Genomic DNA, 22,276 nt, shown 5'->3' on the forward strand with positions numbered 1-22,276 from the left:
TGAATGGTGTAGCACAAGCTTGAAAATGGAATGAATTTAGAGGTACATGTACTTGGAACGACATGGAATGGCTGTGAAGTCAGACATCTGGAGCCTTGAATAATTTAGGAAAATAGGTTAACTATGTTAAAATCAGTGTATACTTATTATAAAATGTAAATTTGAAAGAAAAATGATTTGATCACATTGATGGCATTATATGCTTGGACCATCTTTCATATGGGTTGGAATTGTGCACACATATATGTCTGTACACTTTGATGACCAGATATCTGTAAGCTTGGCATGCTGTAAGGAATTTAACACTTTTAGTTGTTAATTTTGTGAAATTGTGCATTGAATTTGTGCATGGTGATCAAGAAATCTACTGACAACAAAGTCAGTATATATAAGCACTTTGGCAAGGTTTTCATAAGCTTGAAAAGGCCTTGAATTTGGCCGTGTAGCCTTCGAAGAGCTTTAAACTTTTAATAATCAGCATGGAAAAGGCCTTAATATTAGATAAACCTCCTTGCATTTAGTATCCATTGTTAACTCTGCTGTTAAGTAAACAGATGTAGCAAAAGATTGGTCAGTAACTTGATGGATGAATGATATTGAAAGACAAGTGAATTGATTGGATTATTTTAATAGGCTATTTTGTTGTACAAATGGAGCCCTTCTGACAATGAAATAACGGAATAATTAAATAAACTAAGAATGTCATAATAAATCTGTTTAAAAGCATTTTTCAGTCAGTCTTTATAAGTTGTGCATGATCTTTGCCTTGAAAATGTACCAGTTTTGTGTGTAGCATGTTTAAGCAATATGAACTTTTGCAAATTTCCCTGTAGTATTTAGTGTTTGTCCCCCTGCTACCGAACTTCCAGGCATGGAAAGATCCTGCTTATTCACACTGTACGTTTGTCTACTTGAGGTCTTGCATGGATTCTCTTTGAAATTTTGAAGATTTGGTTTAGAATTGATCTTCAGCAACCCATGCTTGTCGTGAGGCGACTAACAGGATTGGGTGGTCAGACTCGCTGACTTCGTTGATGCATGTAATCGTTTCCCAATTGTGTGGATCGATGCTCGTGATGTCAGTCACTGGATTGTCTGGTCCAGACTCAAATATTTACAGAGTGCTGTCATATAGCTGGGATATTGCTGAGTGCGGCGTGAAACAAAAAATAAACAAAATAATTCTGGAATTCTTGTGTGAAAGAGTGTTGAATGTTGTAGTCGCTTATCAAGTTTTAATGAGGATGAGGCATTGTGTGTACATGCTGAAGTTTACTTCTTTGCTCTTCCATATTTCAGATAGATCTTTGTTGTGTTTGTAAATAAAGAACTGCATGCAAATTAAAGTGTCATTTTAACAGAAATAATTTGCAAGTGATTCCATGGCAGTTGATTGGCTAATGGATAAACCGAAAACAAATTATGTAGGCCACACCCACTAACTGAATACTGTTTCTTGATTGGATGGTAATGAAATGGCTTGTGTGCATTGTTGTGCATTATTAATTAATATATTTAATTTCGGTATGTTATTGCAATTAGGGATTTGAATATAAAAACCGTGCACTGTTTGTGTAAATCCATAAACGCAAAGTACCGTATTCGACGTAATAAGCGCCCATGGCGATATTTGCGTATATACTGGCTAGTGAACAATCCCAATTAGCACCCCTTTGGATTGATCAATGTACACAAGACTTATTTATTCGCGTATAATACACACTCGTGTGTCATATGCACCCTTAATTATAGGCAATTAAATTCTGGAAAAATATATATGTCGCATATAAACATTTCAGGCTGTCAGCATAAACCACGAAATTTATTTTTCAGCACTGTTTTTTCCACCGAAATAATATTCTAATAAGAGCCTCATGTTTCTAATTATGAGAGCGCCCTGGGCGCTTATTACGTCGAATACGGTATATTGAATTCTTAAATGAATGTTTGATCTTTCGAACAACCTGGTTGGAGTAAGGACTGTATCAGTGGTGTCATTTACAAATAAACTTGATTTCTTTATTTCTTTAATCCCATTTCTATCTTGTATTTGTTGACAGAATGTTGTGATCATCGATCTTGGCAGCACATCAGTGCGAGCAGGCATATTGGGTGATCAAGGTTGGTATACATTCATAATACATGTTATTTATTTATGTTCTTTATCCAAATACTATTTATGCACATTGTTTGAAGATGATAGATGTTGCAGTGACAACATAGCTGTCAACCCCTGGGTGTCTAAATGAGTGAGAAGCCAGGGTCCATGGGCTGCAAGCCCCGCTGGGTCGAGGGCTAACCCTTGTGGGGGGGTGAGGGGCGAAGCCGAAGTCGAAAAATGGTTTTGAATGAGTTTTCTCGCCGTGTTGGTTGCAATCGCGATAAATCGAAAGAGAAAAGCGTTTCAAAATATTTTTATGTACATTTTATATGAATGTGTGAGAATTTCTCAACCTTTCGTGTGAGAGTGACATAGGTGATAAATGTGTGAGACACGCGAGATGCGTGAGACACGCGAGATGCGTGAGAGTTGACAGGTATGTGACAATAGCCGACCCACTTCACCAGCAGGACCTCGGCCCAGCATACCAGGGGAGATAACTCATATATCTCTCTTCAGTTCTCTACATTTCTTAAACTTCAAATGAATAATCACTGTGAAGCTGTTTAACACACCAAACTGCTAGTTCAAAATATTATTAGCCTTGTGTGATTTCTTATTGTTAATATATATACTGTAAACAGCTATATTTCTGCGCCGTTAAAATATTGCGAATACCACACCAAAGACAATACTGCGACGAGATATTTTTGCGAGTTGCCGTGTTTAGATGACCCCTCGATTACCAAACAATAGACAGCTTCTCTCCGAAGCTGCTTAATTAATCTGAGTTGGCCGGAAAATTGACCGGAAGAGATTGCAAGGGGTAACAGTGACACTAATTGGTCTGCTTACACTGTCATTTGTGATGTATTATGTGACCATTCTGCATTCATTTGTGTTTTCACCTTATTGAGTAACTTGTGGTTTTGGTTGATGATTTCAACATTTGATGACGTGTTGCAATGAATAAAGTATGTATGTATTATTTATACTTATTTTTGCGTTTTTAATTTTTGCGATTGAGGCTAGTTCGCAAAACTCGCAATAATAAAATGGTCGCAAAAAATTCCCTGTTTACAGTATTATAACTATCAAAATATCATAACAAGCCTGCAAGTCTTTTGGCACTATATGGTTTGTTTATATTGGGTGGTTTACTAAAAAAGTGTTCATGCATGGGTTCTAAAGCTTTTTTATTCAGTGAAATTATATATTAAACGTTCATTATTTTATGGATATGTGATAAAGACGTTAATACCCATGTGTGTTTTCGAGTTGTAAATATCATAAAAGATAAAAATCTGTTCTTCTTTAAGTTCTTGTGAGTATTATAATTATTAGCATGTGTGTTGTAGGAAGTATAGTTTCATGTTAACATTTGTTCACACTGACAGCCCCACTTTAAACACAAGTTGATATCATTGCGCTTAACAGGTTTTATTACTGACTTTAGATGACAGCAAAGTAATATTTATGTATTTGATTTCTGTATTTACAATTCCACCAACTGACTAAAAACTATTGATTTTATTTACTTCAAATTTTTCCCATGGAAAATGAGTTCCTGTTTCTCTCCGCCAGCAACCATGCCAGCGTTGTTCTTCCCAAGTGTTGTAGCAGTCCACAAAACAACAGATGCGCTGGTTGTTGGAAGCGACGCCTACAAGCCGAGCGTCCGACACGAGTCTGTCCTCTCTCACCCCATCAGCCCTTCCAACAAAGTAGACAAGGTGGGTGTGGGTAGTGCAGGAGGTAGTGGGTGTGGTCACGTTGGAGGCTAGTTGTGGGCGGGGCAGGGCGGGGCAGGGAGGGGTCTAGATGTCAACAGTAGTGTTGTTGTACAGTCAGGCAACAGCTGTGGTGAAGGATTAAGATTTCTCTTTGCACCAAAATAGTTTGGACTTTATCCTTCTTATCTTTTTTCTTTAATTTTTTTTTTTTTTTTATATCCCTGTCTAATTTGTAAGTCATAGATGTGACATCTATATGAAAAAAAGATACATTAAAATGAAAATCATTTTTTATTTATTTGATGCAATGTTAAATACAGTATACAATAAGATAAAAACATTAAATGCAATATATATCTATCTATGAACTAACAATGGGCCAATATACTAACTGCACATCCTGAATTGTGATCTATCTCGGAAGTAAGCCCAGTGGGTTTAGGTAATGGTTGTTAGAGAAAATTAAAAGCCTTTTGAGTTAGCGAGTGAATGTTGTTTTACACCAGTCAGCAATATTGTACCTATAATAGCATCATGTATATCATCATACCTGAGTCAGATAAACCAGTGAATGATAGCATGAGCAACAAAAGACTTTATCAGGGTATGACGACCCACCAGATCTCTGTTTTACTTGGCTTTTGTGATTGTCATGGGTTACTTGGGTCCTACCCTACTTTGTAGTTCGTTACGTGTTCTCCATTAGATAATTGTATGTTGGATACGGGCTTATATCTGAGAACTTGTGTAATTGGCCAGCAATACTGCCGCTGACTAAAGGTGCCTGCATTTAGCAATGATATATTTAGCATTTAGGATATATATCACAGGATATACTAATATCATCCAGAAGGCTATGTTATTCATATACTGCATTCCTCATATTCATCACGCTTTATCGATAATAACATACAGTTTGGTGTATAATTCTACACCTGCATTTGTATTGTCCTCATCATAAAAAAACAATTATTTTACATCAACACAAGTTGCACCATTATTTCATTTGCATGATCTGGTGTTTCAAAGTTTTCAATCTTATTTATAGTTTTTCACATATTTATCACTGAGGTAGAATCTGAAATGTAGCATTATGAATATATGGGATTTTAAAAACATCCGCTTTTTTCATGAGACTATAGCTACTCTGTCATCACATAATTAACTATAGTCATATGAAAAAATCTGGTATTCTTTAACTTCATTTGAGAAGTATGCATAAAACTCTTGAATATCTTTACTGAAACAAAAATTATAAAAATTATAAATTGGTTTGTTTTAAAACTGAAATTCATTAAAATGGTTCATGTACAACAGATTCGTGTTACAGTTTGACAGACTGTCATAATCTGTTCCATTGATCAAGCCTGTTTGGGTTTTATCTTATAAGAGTCTTTTTGAAAGTTTAATCAATTAAACTTAGATTATAATGCTTCAGGTTTTGCCTCTGAGTATAACATGGTCATTGTCTTGTCTTGAACACACTTAGTAATATAATATTTCTGCATTGGATTTTAATTTTATAATATGGAAAATAGGTGAAAAGCACAAATTCTTCTTCTCAAGCACAAGTTAGGATAATTCACGAAAAAGGGAATATTGCACTAACGTCTATCAAGTTAGATTAACATTAATGTTGATTATTGCTTATAGAATAAACATTTAATTCATATGTTATATGCATTTGTTCAATCAGATTGATATATAGAAATGTATGTTTTATATCCAAAAAGAAATATTTTGAGATAATGAGTATAATTAATTTATGATGAAGGACTAAGAACAGTTCCGATGTTAATACATCGTAACATTCATTATCAGGTCATAATTGATATCTATTTATATTGTTTGGGCCAGACCAGTTTAATTTCTTGTTTTCCAAATTCTCTGTGTCAGTCAAAATTTAAAAGATGTTGTCACGGTTGATTTGGGGTTAACTTTTCCCCCTCAAAAATCGTGAAATATAGATTACAAACAAGTATTTGTTTGAAAAATAGCATATGTGACCAACCTTGACATAAGGGACCTTACGGGTGAAAAATATGACATTTTGACTTCTTATTTTATTTTATTTTAACTACAGTATCTTAGTACCACGAAAAAACCAAAACAATTCATATGCTTCAGTCGATATTTATTACAGAGATGCATGGCATCATCCATTTGGACTCATTGTCTGTGAAGTTCCGTTTTCAGACTTATAATTGTTTTTGTCATGATTGCTGTTTTTAGATATAAAGTCTGATTAATTGAAAGTAGACATGTATGCTGCAATGTTTTGAAATACTGTTTTTATTTCATTAAGAACTGACCCGTGAAGATCCGGGGTAGAATAGGTCTTCAGCAACCCATGCCTGCCGTAAAAGGCGGCTATATGCTCGTCGTAAGAGGTAACTAGCAGGATCAGGTGGTCCGGCTTGCTGACTTGGTTGATGCATGTCATCGTATCCCAATTGCATGGATCGATGCTCATGATGTCCATCACTGGATTGTCTGGTCCAGACTCGATTATTTACAGACCCCCGTCATATAGCTGGAATATTGCTGAGTGCTGTGTTAAACAATGAATCAACATTAAGAACAAATGAGAGAAAAACAAGATATTTTTGTGTAGTTCACACATATGGCGATTTATACGGAAGTAAGGTGACGTCAAACATCTTTCTTTATGACGTCGGCACAATTGAATCTCAGCACCCATAAGCTCCCTTTTGTCCTGGTGGGTCACGTGTATCAAACACTTTGAAAATTATTTTTTTATTGAAGTAAGCAAGAAGTTATAATGGTCTAGCTTCATCTGATGTGCGTGCCGAAGACAAGGCAATGTGTAGTGTTGTAGCTGTTTGTTTCTGAGTGTTCTTGTTGTTGACTTGTTTGTTTCTGTGTTCTCTTTCTAGGATCACTGTATTCTCCCTGTAAGTTGCATGACATGCAGGCTCTCGGCGCCGTGCAATGATAAGACTTTTCTCATTATTTCTCACCAGAACACCTCCGTCACCTCTTTGAGCAGGCAGTAGCCTTGGTTACCTCATGGCAGATTATATACCAGGCGTCATGAATGATATCATTAAAATCCTTAGCTCCGATACGATACCTCTCTGACTGATGATCTCACGACCCCCTTTCACAGGTCGCAGCTGCTGAAACCATGCAAACTTGGCCAGCCTAAATGAAGGACTCATGGTCCTTAAGCCAATCGGATGTCAGCTTTTTAAACTAATTTGTCTTCATTTTGTTACAACCTTGAATCAGAAATTTCAATTTTATGAGAAGAAAACCCATACAGAATATAAATATTCCTTCGATTAGGGCTGGGACGAGTCCAAATTTACTACTTGGGTACCCGACACCCTATTCTCCGTCCCTACCGGGAACCACTTATAGGTTTCAAGAATTAGGATCAAAATGTCCGAATGGGAATTGTTTAACCACAGCCCTGGCACAAACTATTTAGATACACTTAAAAATGATCTGATCATGCATACACTGAATTGATAGACGCTGTATCCTCACTCAAACAGAGTCAGAACGAATGCTTACATAGTGAGAAAGAAATGGGACCTTAAGCTATACTTGTAGTGTAACCATTGTCATTAAACAATATATCACGTGACTAACCACGGGTCCGGGTAGTCCTGTGGGTACCTGGGTCCTAGTCAGGACCCACCTGACCTGAGTCACCCGTCCCAGCCCTACCTTCGAGGGTTTTTCCTTTAGGATGTAGATGCCGTGATACTCAGAAATGACATAAAACCCACTCCAGGAAAACAGGTATTTTCTGCCATGAGTGTAATGTAAGCATTGTTATTTCCGTATGGTGCAAGTGTGGTGGAGATTATTCTCTGTCAATTTCTTCAAATCATCAATATATAAGTTCGGAGATCTCCCGCTCAACCTTGTCATATCATTTTACATTAATTTCATTACATTTCCATATCATTGAAGTGGCATGCCTTGCTTCCGTCATATATTCATGCTATATATTCATACTCCTTATTTGGCATAGCTTCATCGCTGCATCACTCCTTGTTGGGAGGGGTGTTTGCTTCTTCAGTGAATGTCTCACAATATGTAACAATGTATCTTTATAATCGATGTTATATTACATGTAAATGTTGAGAATTATACCTGATATTGTGGCATACATATTTCAAAGTTAACTTGTAAACATCTTTTAAAAATTACAACAACGAAAAAATATTTTGAATTTTTTTGTGTGGATATTTAGATTTTGGTTATTATTTCAGTTTAACATCGACAGCAAGCAGATGCCAGCTGTGTTCGATAAGATCTTCAGAGACCTAGGGGTCAACCCCTCGCAGTATATGGTGAGGCTATTGTAATAATAATAATCATCATAATTAAATTTAATGACTGTCCAACACATTGTCAGTGGATGCCCATCTTTGGCACAAACCAGTATCTTAAGTGACATGATGACATGGCTCGATCCTTTTATTAACATCTTCGTTGTGGTTGTGGTTTTGACACAGAGGTCCATCCATGGTACCCAGAATATGTAGAAGAGTTCTGGGATGGTTCGACTAGGAAGCGCTTCCTGCAAGAAGTCCTATAATTCGCTGTCTGGGCTGTATGTAGAGGGGGCAAGGGCCCTGGGCTGATGATGAGCCTAACCAGCCTGACTGTGCCAAAATCACCCAAACCCTCTTGGCTGCCTTTTGTTTGATCTGTAAAGGGTACCCTTTGTTTTGTGAACAGTGACATCTGTCAAAAAAAGTTACAGCGCATGTAACACGTGTTTCTCCGGGACTGAAACCCCAGAAACTGTGACCTGTGACCTGTGCATGACACCACAAGCCACCACAATTTATTTTTTACTTTCCTGTTATTATCACAGGACTGATTGTCACAATTATCTTAGCGTTAAACATTCCTATAGCTTAAAGCCCCACCCTGACTATAAATATTACAAGCGTTAAAATCACTTTGGAGACACGGTCAAAGGCTTAAAAAATCCTTTTTGATCATGTGTCATGTTGACCTTCAAGCAAGTGTAATTTCTCAATTGAATCATGCTATTCCTTTGAGGGGAATATTTTTTCTGAGATGTTCTGATAAATAATTAAACATGCTGGGTCCAATACATTTTGTGTTCTTGGTTATGTTGTGTTTTTCTGCTGTGTGATGCAGAGAGTAATTTACATGATGCGTAAGGTGGACAAGACAACATGGCATGGGCAATGAAATGTGCTGGAAATCTGGTTAAAGTTATTTGGCTCTAGGCCATAATAACTTAATTATTAGAATTTCATCCCTATCAGTGCCAAACACATCTTTTTATTGTCCCCAAGTACCTGATGACAAAGACAATCAGCACATGTTCCATTTGGAAGCTCAACGGACTAATAGTGAAATGAGGTATTTGTCATGAACAGTTTGTCATGAGAAAGTCGACATGCTTGTTGTCAGCCACCAGTCATGACAACCCAGTTTGTTCAAGAGTTTGGAATCTGATTTTAAATATGGCCACCGTGGCAGCCATGTTGGGCAGACCAGATCCTCTGTGCTTCATGGCCGCTCATGAGGTGTGCCAGATGGAACAAGTCTACTGATGTGGGACAGTGAGTTGCAGCACCCTAGACCTTTGAACCACCCACGTGTAATTGATGCTTCATGTACTGGGCACTCGCCCATCCTCCCATCCACCCATCCACCAATCACCCATCCACCCATCTATCAATCTTACAATCGTTCAGTCCATCCATACACCCATCCTCCCATCCACCAAATCAATTATCTTCCAGCCATCCAGCCATGATCCATCATCTCATTGATCCTTCTATCCTCCCATTCATCAATTATCCCATCAATCCATCCTCCCATCGTTCTAACCTCCCATCCTTCTAACCTCCCATCCTCCCAACCTCCCATCAGTCAATCAATCAATCTTCCCGTCCTTCAATCTTCCCGTCCTTCAATCCTCCCATCCATCCATCCATCCACCCATCCATCCATCCTCCCATCCACCCATCCTAAAATCCATCCATCCTCCCATCATCCATCCATCCTCCCATCCATCCATCCACTCACCCACCCACCCATCTATCCATCCACCCATCCATCCACCCATCCATCCATCCACCCATCATCGATCCTCCCATCCACCCATCCTAAAATCCATCCATCCATCCACCCATCATCCATCCTCCCATCCGTCCACCCATCCACCCATCTATCCATCCACCCATCCTAAAATCCATCCATCCACCCATCATCCATCCTCCCATCCACCCATCCTAAAATCCATCCATCCATCCATCCACCCATACATCCACCCATCACCCATCCACCCATCCTAAAATCCATCCATCCATCCATCCACCCATACATCCACCCATCACCCATCCTCCCATCCACCCATCCTAAAATCCATCCACCCATCCATCCATCCACCCATCATCCATCCTCCCATCCACCCATCCTAAAATCCATCCATCCACCCATCCTAAAATCCATCCTCCCATCCATCCATCCTCCCATCCATCCATCCATCCATCCATCCATCCACCCACCCATCCATCCATCCCAACCACCCATCCATCCTCCCATCCATCCATCCTCCCATCCATCCATCCTCCCATCCACCCATCCATCCATCCTCCCATCCATCCACTCACCCAACCAGCCAGCCATCCACCCATCCATCCTCCCATCCATCCATCCATCCTCCCATCCATCCATCCATCCTCCCATCCATCCTCCCATCCATCCATCCTCCCATCCATCCATCCACTCACTCACCCATCCATCCATCCATACATTCACCCACCCACCCATCCATCTACCCATCCATCATCCCATCCATCCTCCCATCCATCCATCCTCCCATACATCCACCCATCCATCATCCCATCCACCCACCCATCCATCCATCCACCCATACATCCACCCACCCACCCATCCATCCACCCATCCATCCATCCATCCATCCTCCCATCCATCCTCCCATCTATCCACCCATCCATCCTCCCATCCATCATCCCATCCATCCTCCCATCCATCCACCAATCCATCCATCCATCCTCCCATCCATTGTCCCATCCACCCATCCTCCCATCCATCCTCCCATCCACCCATCCATCCACCCATCCTCACATCCATCCACCCATCCATTATCCCATCCATCCTCCCATCCATCCATCCTCCCACCCATCCATCCTCCCATCCATTGTCCCATCCACCCATCCTCCCATCCATCCTCCCATCCACCCATCCATCCACCCATCCTCCCATCCATCCTCACATCCATCCACCCATCCATTATCCCATCCATCCTCCCATCCATCCACCCATCCACCCATCCATCCTCCCATCCATCCATCCATCCACCCATCCTCCCATCCATCCTCCCATCCACCCATCCTAAAATCCATCCATCCACCCATCCAAAAATCCATCCTCCCATCCATCCATCCTCCCATCCATCCATCCATCCATCCATCCACCCACCCACCCATCCATCCATCCCAACCACCCATCCATCCTCCCATCCATCCATCCTCCCATCCATCCATCCTCCCATCCACCCATCCATCCATCCTCCCATCCATCCACTCACCCAACCAGCCATCCATCCACCCATCCATCCTCCCATCCATCCATCCATCCTCCCATCCATCCATCCTCCCATCCATCCATCCATCCTCCCATCCATCCACCCATCCATCCTCCCATCCACCCATCCATCCTCCCATCCATCCACCCATCCATCCTCCCATCCACCCATCCATCCATCCTCCCATCCATCCATCCACTCACTCACCCATCCATCCATCCATACATTCACCCACCCACCCATCCATCCACCCATCCATCATCCCATCCATCCTCCCATCCATCCATCCTCCCATACATCCACCCATCCATCATCCCATCCACCCACCCATCCATCCATCCACCCATACATCCACCCACCCACCCATCCATCCATCCATCCTCCCATCCATCCTCCCATCTATCCACCCATCCATCCTCCCATCCATCATCCCATCCATCCTCCCATCCATCCACCAATCCATCCATCCATCCTCCCATCCATTGTCCCATCCTCCCATCCATCCTCCCATCCACCCATCCATCCACCCATCCTCCCATCCATCCTCACATCCATCCATCCATCCACCCATCCATTATCCCATCCATCCTCCCATCCATCCACCCATCCACCCATCCATCCTCCCATCCATCCATCCATCCATCCATCCATCCACCCATCCATCCATCCTCCCATCCACCCATCCTAAAATCCATCCATCCTCCCATCATCCATCCATCCTCCCATCCATCCATACATTCACCCACCCACCCATCCATCCACCCATCCATCATCCCATCCATCCTCCCATCCATCCATCCTCCCATACATCCACCCATCCATCATCCCATCCACCCACCCATCCATCCATCCACCCATACATCCACCCACCCACCCATCCATCCATCCATCCTCCCATCCATCCTCCCATCTATCCACCCATCCATCCTCCCATCCATCATCCCATCCATCCTCCCATCCATCCACCAATCCATCCATCCATCCTCCCATCCATTGTCCCATCCTCCCATCCATCCTCCCATCCACCCATCCATCCACCCATCCTCCCATCCATCCTCACATCCATCCATCCATCCACCCATCCATTATCCCATCCATCCTCCCATCCATCCACCCATCCACCCATCCATCCTCCCATCCATCCATCCATCCATCCATCCATCCACCCATCCATCCATCCTCCCATCCACCCATCCATCCATCCTCCCATCCATCCATCCTCCCATCCACCCATCCATCCATCCATCCTCCCATCCATCGTCCCATCCACCCATCCTCCCACCCATCCATCATCCCATCCATCCTCCCATCCATCCATCCACCCATCCATCCATCCATCCACCCATCCTCCCATCCATCCTCCCATCCATCCATCCATCCATCCTCCCATCCATCCATCCATCCATCCATCCTCCCATCCATCCATCCTCCCATCCATCCATCCTCCCATCCACCCATCCATCCTCCCATCCATCCATCCATCCTCCCATCATCCTCCCATCCACCCATCCTCCCACCCATCCATCATCCCATCCATCCATCCATCCTCCCATCCATCGTCCCATCCACCCATCCTCCCATCCATCCATCCTCCCATCCGTCCACCCATCCATCCACCCAGCTACTCACTGACTCACATTGTATGTGCAGGTGATGATCAGCACCCCCCAGAGTCTGGGAGACAACCTGCGGAAGAGTCTGATGGAGCTGCTGATGTCTCGCCACCAGGTGGCAGGGGTGTGCATGGTGCAGCAGTCACTTCTCTCCCTCTACTCCTACAACGCCACGTCTGGCATCATCGTCGACATCGGGGAGAGGATAGAGATCTTGCCCATATTCGATGGTAAAGTTCATGAACCGAAGACTTCTGTTTCTGGTATCAGGTCATTGTTGAAGGCTTGTGTCAAGTTCCTACAGATAAATTAAATTAATATAAGAAGACATTACATGTGTGCCTTACAGAGTTAAGTCCCCTGGTTCACTGACCTAACTGGCAGTATGATTCTCTCTTCAGTTCACCAAAAGGTTCCGGCACACACGTTCTGGCACTTTTACATTTTTTCCATGAATTTCTGCAACATCTCTTCTGAAACCTTATTGCCTGTAAAGCTGAAATATGTAGTACATGATCGCAGTTATTGTCTCTCTTTGATTATACCGCATTGATAATGACATAATTCAGCCATTCACAGGTTATGTTAATATCAATGGTTGTTAACAATGGTTGATAATGCTTGACCTGTCTCCCAGGTTTTGTGATCGAGGGTGGGATGGCCCGCCTCCCGTACGGAGCCCAGAAGGTTCAGGACACATTGCTGCTCTCCCTCCTGGCTGACAACTACAAGTTCTCCTCGTCTGTAGAGAAGCTCCTCGTCAGATACGTGATGGAGAAGGTAGGTCAAGGTCAGACGAGATGGAGATGTGTTCAGTCTCAAAGCAATAACATGCCAAATTTTGAAGAACACATGAAAAAAAATAGGAAGGATAAATATTCTTATTTTCAAACAGACCTTTATTCTTGTTGTTCAGTTGATTTCTCATTCAGGAGTATTAATCCTAATATCCTCAACCTTACTTGATTGAAAATAGGACCATATATTGAAATGTTCATACAGATTATTTTCAATGTGGTACACCATGTATATATCCTCTTGCCTTGTGCCCCCAGAGCTGCTACGTGCCCCAGAACTACAAAGAGGAGGTCCAGCGCTGCAAGATGTCCCCAGACTCCATCAAGTCCACCGTCAGCCTCGACAACTTCAACCTGCCACCAGAAGCTTACAAGTGAGAAAAATCAGCTGATAGACAAAAGTTTTTGTCAACTTGTCATCAAAATTCCTCATGACTGAATTGGGCAGAGGGGTAGTCCAGTGGTTAAAACGTTCACTCGTCACAACGATTCCCCACCATGGTGTCCCCCGCCATGATATTGCTGGAATATTGCAAAAAGTGGTGTCAAACCCAACTCACTCACTCACTCAGTCATGATTTGAGGCTACTCATAAGAAAACATGTTTACTTTGAAGCTGCAGAGATTTGCCTGCAGCTTTTCTTGACAGATTTAGTTTATCATATAACTGTTATGTTCTATCTATTCCTGAGTTATTCTACTGAAACCATGTATGTAACTATTGATCTATGCCCATGAAGATCCAGGTTAGAAAAGGTCTTCAGCAATCCCTGCTTGACGTAAAAGGTGACTCTTGTTGTCAAAAGATGTGACTAACAGGATCGGGTGGTCAGGCTCACTGACTTGGTTGATGCATGTCATTGTATCCCTATTGCATGGATTGAAGAGCATGATGTCAATCACTGGATTGTCTGGTCCAGACTCGATTATATACAGACAGCAGTCATATAGTTGGAATATTTGCTAAGTGTGATGTTCAACTATATATATATATAAAAAAAAAACCAACACTATAATTCTAGGAACATGTGTGATTTTTGGGCTTCTTAACACTTTGCATTGACAATAAGGTAACATTATTTGTATATATTTCTTGCACTCGAGATTTGTTTCAGTGTGTGTTAGTTTCACTAACTCCGGAGTGCTTTCCCCATGGAACAATGGAACAGTGGCTCTGAGAAATGTGAAATGTGGATTATGTCAACTAACAAATCTTTGTTTCCTGTTCACAAGGAGTGTGACCCATGACGAGAGTCGGTTCCGGAGTCCGGAGGGGCTGTTTGACACAGACATGTGGGAGATGGACTTCCCCAATCTCCACAAGCTGGTGTTCCAGGCCATCCAGGCGTGTCCCATGGACAGTCGCAGGCGCATGTTCAGGTGAGTTGATGGGCTGTTACAGGTGAATATTCAGGTGAGTTGATGGACTGTTACAGGTGAATATTCAGGTGAGTTGATGGACTGTTACAGGTGAATATTCAGGTGAGTTATTGGAATGTTACAGGCTCATGTTCAGTTGAGTTGATGGACAGGCGCATGTTCAGGTGAGTTGATGGACAGTTACAGGTGCATGTTCAGGTGAGTTGATGGACAGTTACAGGTGCATGTTCAGGTGAGTTGATGGACAGTTACAGGTGCATGTTAAGGTGAGTTGATGGACAGTTACCGGTGCATGTTCAGGTGAGTTGATGGACAGTCGCAGGCGCATGTTCAGGTGAGTTGATGAACAGTTACAGGTGCATGTTCAGGTGAGTTGATGGACAGTTGCAGGCGCATGTTCAGGTGAGTTGATGGACAGGCGCATGTTCAGGTGAGTTGATGGACTGTTACAGGCGCATGTTCAGGTGAGTTGATGGACTGTTATAGGCGCATGTTCAGGTAAGTTGATGGACTGTTACAGGCGCATGTTCAGGTAAGTTGATGGACTGTTACAGGCGCATGTTCAGGTGAGTTGATGGACTGTTACAGGCGCATGTTCAGGTGAGTTTATGGACAGTCGCATGTTCAGGTGAGTTGATGGACAGTCACATGTTCAGGTGAGTTGATGGACAGGCACATGTTCAGGTGAGTTGATGGACAGGCACATGTTCAGGTGAGTTGATGGACAGGCGCATGTTCAGGTGAGTTGATGGACTGTTACAGGCGCATGTTCAGGTGAGTTGATGGACAGTCGCATGTTCAGGTGAGTTGATGGACAGTTACAGGTGCATGTTCAGGTGAGTTGATGGACATGACAGCCAGGTTGGAGAGGAATGTATCTATGTGGGGACTTGTTTCAGGTATCTATTTGCTACCCCAGACTTCCCTGCCACTGATGTTGCAATGTGTCCTGGTTCTATACAGTGTGTTGTGTCGGGAGTTAAGGAGAAGATACCTTGTTCATTGGGCACTACTTGGTGTTGTTATTTCAGGGCTGTCTATCTGAGTGGTGGAGTCACAATGATGCCAGGATTTGTGGACAGACTTCAACATGAGCTGATGAAACTAGCGCCACCTAGTGTTCCCGTAGAGGTGAGTCGTGTAGCCTCAACATCATCTTGACCTCATGTACCAACGTTAGCTAAATCTGATTACTCCCGCAAGAGTTGTCTCCCTTTGACCTATATCTACATTTTCCCTTTGCTTACAGTCTTAGACTAATGTTTAGTTTCAACTGCATTTAAACACAAACAACTGCATTTAAACACAAACAACTGCATTTAAACACAAACAACTGCATTTAAACACAAACAACTGCATTCAAACACAAACAACTGCATTTAAGCACAAACAACTGCATTCAAACACAAACAACTGCATTTAAACACAAACAACTGCATTCAAACACAAACAACTGCATTCAAACACAAACAACTGCATTCAAACACAAACAACTGCATTTAAGCACAAACAACTGCATTCAAACACAAACAACTGCATTCAAACACAAACAACTGCATTCAAACACAAACAACAGCATTTAAACACAAACAACTGCATTTAAACACAAACAACTGCATTTAAACACAAACAACAGCATTTATACACAAACAACTGCATTTAAACACAAACAACAGCATTTAAACACAAACAACAGCATTTAAACACAAACAACTGCATTTAAGCACAAACAACTGCATTCAAACACAAACAACTGCATTTAAACACAAACAACTGCATTTAAGCACAAACAACTGCATTTTAGCACTAACAACTGCATTTAAACACAAACAACTGCATTTAAACACAAACAACTGCATTTAAACACAAACAACTGCATTTAAACACAAACAACTGCATTCAAACATAAACAACTGCATTTAAACACAAACAACTGCATTTAAACACAAACAACTGCATTTTAGCACTAACAACTGCATTTAAACACAAACAACTGCATTTAAACACAAACAACTGCATTTAAACACAAACAACAGCATTTAAACACAAACAACTGCATTTAAACACAAACAACTGCATTTAAACTGAAAAGGAGCCCTAGTGGAAATAGTGATTCAGAACCTGAGGAAAATCTAGACTTGCTTTATTTTGGGCTATAGTAGTACAATGATGGGCGAAAGTGAACATAATGCGGTTCGGGACTGTGGTACAGACTACTTACAATCTATACAAGTGCCTTTGATTATAAATTATTGTGATTTTGGATAATCCCTTCCTTCAGGACATGTTTCTATGTCTCCTTATCTCGTTGACAGGTCCACGCCGCACCTCAGCGTTACCATGCAGCTTATGTGGGAGCGTGTGCAGTGGCGGGGATGGCGGAGTTTGAACACATGTGTATATCTCGAGATGAGTGGCGGGACCACGGTGTCAAGGCTTTCAGAAAGTGGAATGCTCCATCGTCTTAGCATCGTAATAACATCATGACTTCCTTAATTGGGATACATGAAATAATCCTTATAAGGTCTTGGATGTGTACAGCATGACACCCCGAAGATTTATGGATTATTCTTGTTAGGCTGCGAGTCTGTACAACCAACCTTACACCCCTCGGATACATGGAATATTCCTGTGGATCTGTACAACCTTACACCCCTCAAATACATGGAACATTCCAGTTCATGGATGAGCAGACGGACAGTTTCTGTTTCATATACATGTGTATATCAAAATAATTGTACAATTCTGTAATTTATTTAACAAGTACTATTGGATTGTATTTATGTATACACAGAATGACGTGGACAACAGTGAGTATTTAGTATGTATACATGTATATATGTATATGCATACTAGGGCTGCCATTGGTCATTGAAACATCAGTGGGTATTATGAGTTGTCAACCATTCTCCTTAACCAATCAGAAGCTAGTATCTAAATGAAATAGCTAGCTAGATAAATATATATGAGAAAATTGATACAGGTTTTCTGTTTTCTGTAAGGGCTTAAAAGGATAAGTCTCCGATAATGTATTCAAGTGATACACAATATACAACACTACCGATCGAAATGCTGCACCTTGAGATTTACATTGACGCCTTGTCACTAGTTTGAGTATTAAGTGCCGCACAGCTCCTTCACAAGACTGAATTTCATCATGTATTTTGAAAAATTGTCTTTAATAGTGTGCAGCATTAATTGATATAGATATGAGGATACTCAAATTTCAACCAGTGACAGCCCTGTGGTGTGTATGTATCTACAGACACAAGAGAGGTTAGTAAGATGAAAGTGTGTGTTAGATAGCCCAGCGGGCCGTGTGTCAGCTTGTGATATGTTTAGGTTTGTTTCCTACGTCATTGTGTGGATAATAGTGTCAAACTAACATGTTTACTTTGAAACTGATCTTAGCGGTTTTCATTTTCCTTGCCATGGACAAGTATTTTGTACATTGTAGGTCTCCATTTTATGTGTAAATAATTGATGTGACTAAACAGTGATGCGATGACTGTAATAGGATATATCCTTCAGATGGATGGAAAGTAACAAGGCCAAACAAAAATGATTCCAACACTGACTTGCTCTCATGTTGCACAACTGGTATTAGTTGAAGCGTTAATGTGTGAGTTGACATCTTCCCGAGGCAAGAGAGTTAACTGGATATAAAAGTCCAGTTTCCACCCTTGCCGAACTAGGCTGTAATTATGGAGTTACGTGTTGGATGGACTAATGAGTCTATGCATAGTCCAATCAAAATCGTGCACCGAATTCGAAATCCGATCCGTAAACTGTCGTGCAGATTTCGGTCGATTGCAGGATTTGCAAAGCTTGTGCGCTGCCAACTTGTTATCAGCAGATATTTTCCAAATCTTTTCATGTTTTTAATCAAGGTGCTGACGTGATTTGATGCATTTCGCGATGTAAGCCCCGTTTTATCACAATAAAGATCTCGATTATCGATCAGATCGTCCTGACTGGGCGCCACCATTTTGTGTGAAACAAACGCAAGTGATACGACAGGTGGAATCTGATTGGTCCATAGGAGAGGCTTAGAAGGGACCTGATTGGTAATAGCCAGTGGTGGCGCTACGATCGAGCCCAGTAATTCCAGCCTTGTTCGGCAAGGGTGGAAACTTGACTTTTAAAGTCAGTTAACTCTCTTGCCTCGGGTGATATATTCTCATCACATGTTCTCTGGTTTTAATCAAAGATCACCATTGATTTGGAGTCTCTTAGCTTCAATTTCTACAAATATGCCCTTGTGTGGTCATATTCTTATGATGATGATGATGAATTTTGAATGATGATAATGGTGGTGATGATGATGATGATTATTGATGATGACGATTGATAATGGTGGTGATGATGATGATGATGATGATGAGCCAAGATGCTAAGTATGAGGCTTAGTGTTCATGCTGTGTGGGAGACTTTTATTGTATACATTTGTCTGTTCATCTCACTGTTCTTCCTCTCTGTACATAGTCAAAGAGTGTTGTGTGTGTATTTGTGTTTTTATTTGTTCATTGAATGTTGTTGTCTCTCTGTGGGCACATACAGGTAATGAGGGGAGCTTGGGAGGATGTATTTCTTTCAGTGGTTTTATTTGGTCTTCCTTTGTCAATGGAATGTGCTTCAGTTTTATTTTGACTCACCAAGTTAAAATTGATTGCGTAACACTGATGTTCCGATTATATTCTTCACACACTTTACAAAAGACGCCATTATCAAGGCATTCTGTAAATCAGAATTAAGGATTGTATCATGGCATTTCTTTCTAAAAGGCATCTGAAGTTCATCATGTGGTTGCAATCTTATTTTGTGTTTACTATCTACTAACAGTTGAAGTTTCAACCTCCCTTCATTACTCTTGTTAACAAAAAACATAAATGGTATTTATGTCATTATTTTTGTCTATAACATCACAGTACATGATATAAGGAGGAATGAGCTACCATTTAGTTACGAATTCATTCCTGTAGCTACTGATGTGTTAAGATTGCTGTATTGTAAAACAGAATTCCGTCACGACGGTAAGGGTGCACTGTAGTTAAAGTGTTTGCTTACATGAACAAGACTTCGGTTCCTTCAAACCATTTGCGCCGAAGACCTGGGTTAGAATCCGACATGGGTACAATGTGTGAAGCCCATTTCTGGTGTCGCCCGCCGTGATATTGCTGGAATATTGCTAAAAGCAGCGTAAAACCAAACTCACTCACTCCGAACCATTTGTATGTTCAAATAACAGAATCACCCTAATTATGTTTCTAGCTTTGTCAGCACCATACCGTTCTTGTGGGTTTCACCAAAGTGGTAAATGTCTGAGACCTGCATCACTTTGGACATGAAGCAGAAAAGCCACAATGAGTGGGATGCCATTCAAAGTGATGTTAAACCAGACTCACTCATTTCCAAGTGAAAATCATTCTAATTCCGACATTTGCTACTGATATTCCTAGAGTGGAATTAATGTTGAGAATGTTCAACATACTTATATGATATATACTACTCATAGGTTAAAGGACACCTGATTCTTTCATTCTAGTAATATGAAGGAATGGTATGTTCTTTAGTTGGTTGGTTTGTTGTTTAACGCCGCACTCAGCAATATTCCAGCTATATGACGGCGGTCTGTAAATAATCAAGTCTGGACCAGACAATCCAGTGATTGATATCATGAGCATCGATCCACACAATTTGGATCGATGACATGTATCAACCAAGTCAGCGAGCCTGACCACCCGATCCTGTTAGTCACCTTTTACGACAAGCATAGTCGCCTTTTACGGCAAGCATGGGTTGCTGCAGGTATGTTCTTTAACTACTTTTGCGTGTTATAGATAAGTGTTAGGTAGGTAGAGAAGTGTCTAGATCAGTTTATCATGCAATACTGCCCTGGTATTATCGGATATTAATACACTTGCATTTATGATCTAATCAGCAATGTTAATAAGTTTTACACGATTCCTTTATTGACGTTTCTTCTACATCAAAACAACAGCTGAGAATGTATTTGTTGTACTGACTTTGACATGTATGTCGGTTGTCATGAAGATATTACCGTATATGAGTACATTGTGTTCAAGTGTGGCATTGTATGATTATTTTCACGACAGGGTCTGTAAATGTAACTCGGAGAGAGTTGGTTTTTTAAATAGAATATTTAATAAGATAATAGACAAATTAAAAGAGCTCTTTGAGTAGATTCCATGTGCTTTACATATCATGTAGATTTTATTGTACTTCATGAAATAATTGTATCTTGTAATAAGTTTCTTTAAACAATACTGTTATGAAGATGCTTTGTTTGTCGTATGTGTATCTCTGTGATTTAGAGACAATGCATTTGGAATCTCTACCTGTGAAATACTCCATCTTGTTGAAGGGAGAGACAAATAAGCTATTGTCATTTTATGAAACTTCATTCAATAATGACTCTATGCTCTCAGACAAGACCCCTGAAGTCTTCTTGCTTGGAGAAGGATTTGCTTAATAGATTGTGTGTTTTCAGGATGTGAATGAAATGGTTGAACTTTCCCAAAGCCAATGTTTTAACTATCAAAATGCAATATTTCATAGTTCTATAACAGTGTGTGTTACATCTTTGATATCAATATTTCAGACGAGCAATATTTTCAACTTAATGCCTTTTTATCGTGACTACGTTTCACATAGCAATCACAGCTGTATGTTTAGCTATGGCAGTTATGATCATTTAAGCGCTACTGTCCTGTTATTGTGAACTGATAAAATCACATGGTTATATCTATGGTATATATTCATTATTTATGTGAGGACCCAAAACACAGAATGACAAGATCAAACCTACATCACTTCTATAAGGGATGAAACAGTCTTAATTCTTTAGTACAAGTGGTTATTGAATTCTATGCCTGTGGAATATAATATTTAATTGGATATTAAAACATACATATATTCATTTGTAATGGATGTGATCTTACTGAACTTCCAACACCCATATTTATGTGAAATAATTATTTCGGAAATATATATACAAAAACATTTCATCTCAAGTAAATCATCAGAAAAAAATGTGTGTCAAACATTTATGTCTT

The 22,276-nt window shown here is 40.9% G+C and overlaps 1 protein-coding gene across 2 annotated transcripts in view; it reads left to right on the top strand.

The window, feature by feature from the left end:
* LOC139444638 (uncharacterized) overlaps positions 1-19,462 on the top strand; it is a 121,521-nt gene extending 102,059 nt beyond the window's left edge. Inside the window, exons 11-20 of one of the 2 annotated variants that reach the window (XM_071225557.1) lie at positions 2,061-2,121; positions 3,686-3,834; positions 6,732-6,749; positions 8,082-8,162; positions 13,061-13,253; positions 13,661-13,803; positions 14,079-14,194; positions 15,054-15,200; positions 16,232-16,331; positions 17,516-19,462. In XM_071225557.1, coding sequence (XP_071081658.1) covers positions 2,061-2,121; positions 3,686-3,834; positions 6,732-6,749; positions 8,082-8,162; positions 13,061-13,253; positions 13,661-13,803; positions 14,079-14,194; positions 15,054-15,200; positions 16,232-16,331; positions 17,516-17,668 — 1,161 coding nt within the window. In that variant the 3' untranslated portion in view covers positions 17,669-19,462. The remainder of the gene's footprint in view (positions 1-2,060; positions 2,122-3,685; positions 3,835-6,731; positions 6,750-8,081; positions 8,163-13,060; positions 13,254-13,660; positions 13,804-14,078; positions 14,195-15,053; positions 15,201-16,231; positions 16,332-17,515) is intronic. The other variant, XM_071225558.1, reaches the window with a different exon arrangement.
* Positions 19,463-22,276: the final 2,814 nt, after the last annotated feature.

Source organism: Haliotis cracherodii, unplaced genomic scaffold (genome assembly GCF_022045235.1).
Source record: "Haliotis cracherodii isolate W230 unplaced genomic scaffold, xgHalCrac1.p SCAF_6, whole genome shotgun sequence".
Lineage (NCBI taxonomy): Eukaryota > Metazoa > Mollusca > Gastropoda > Lepetellida > Haliotidae > Haliotis > Haliotis cracherodii.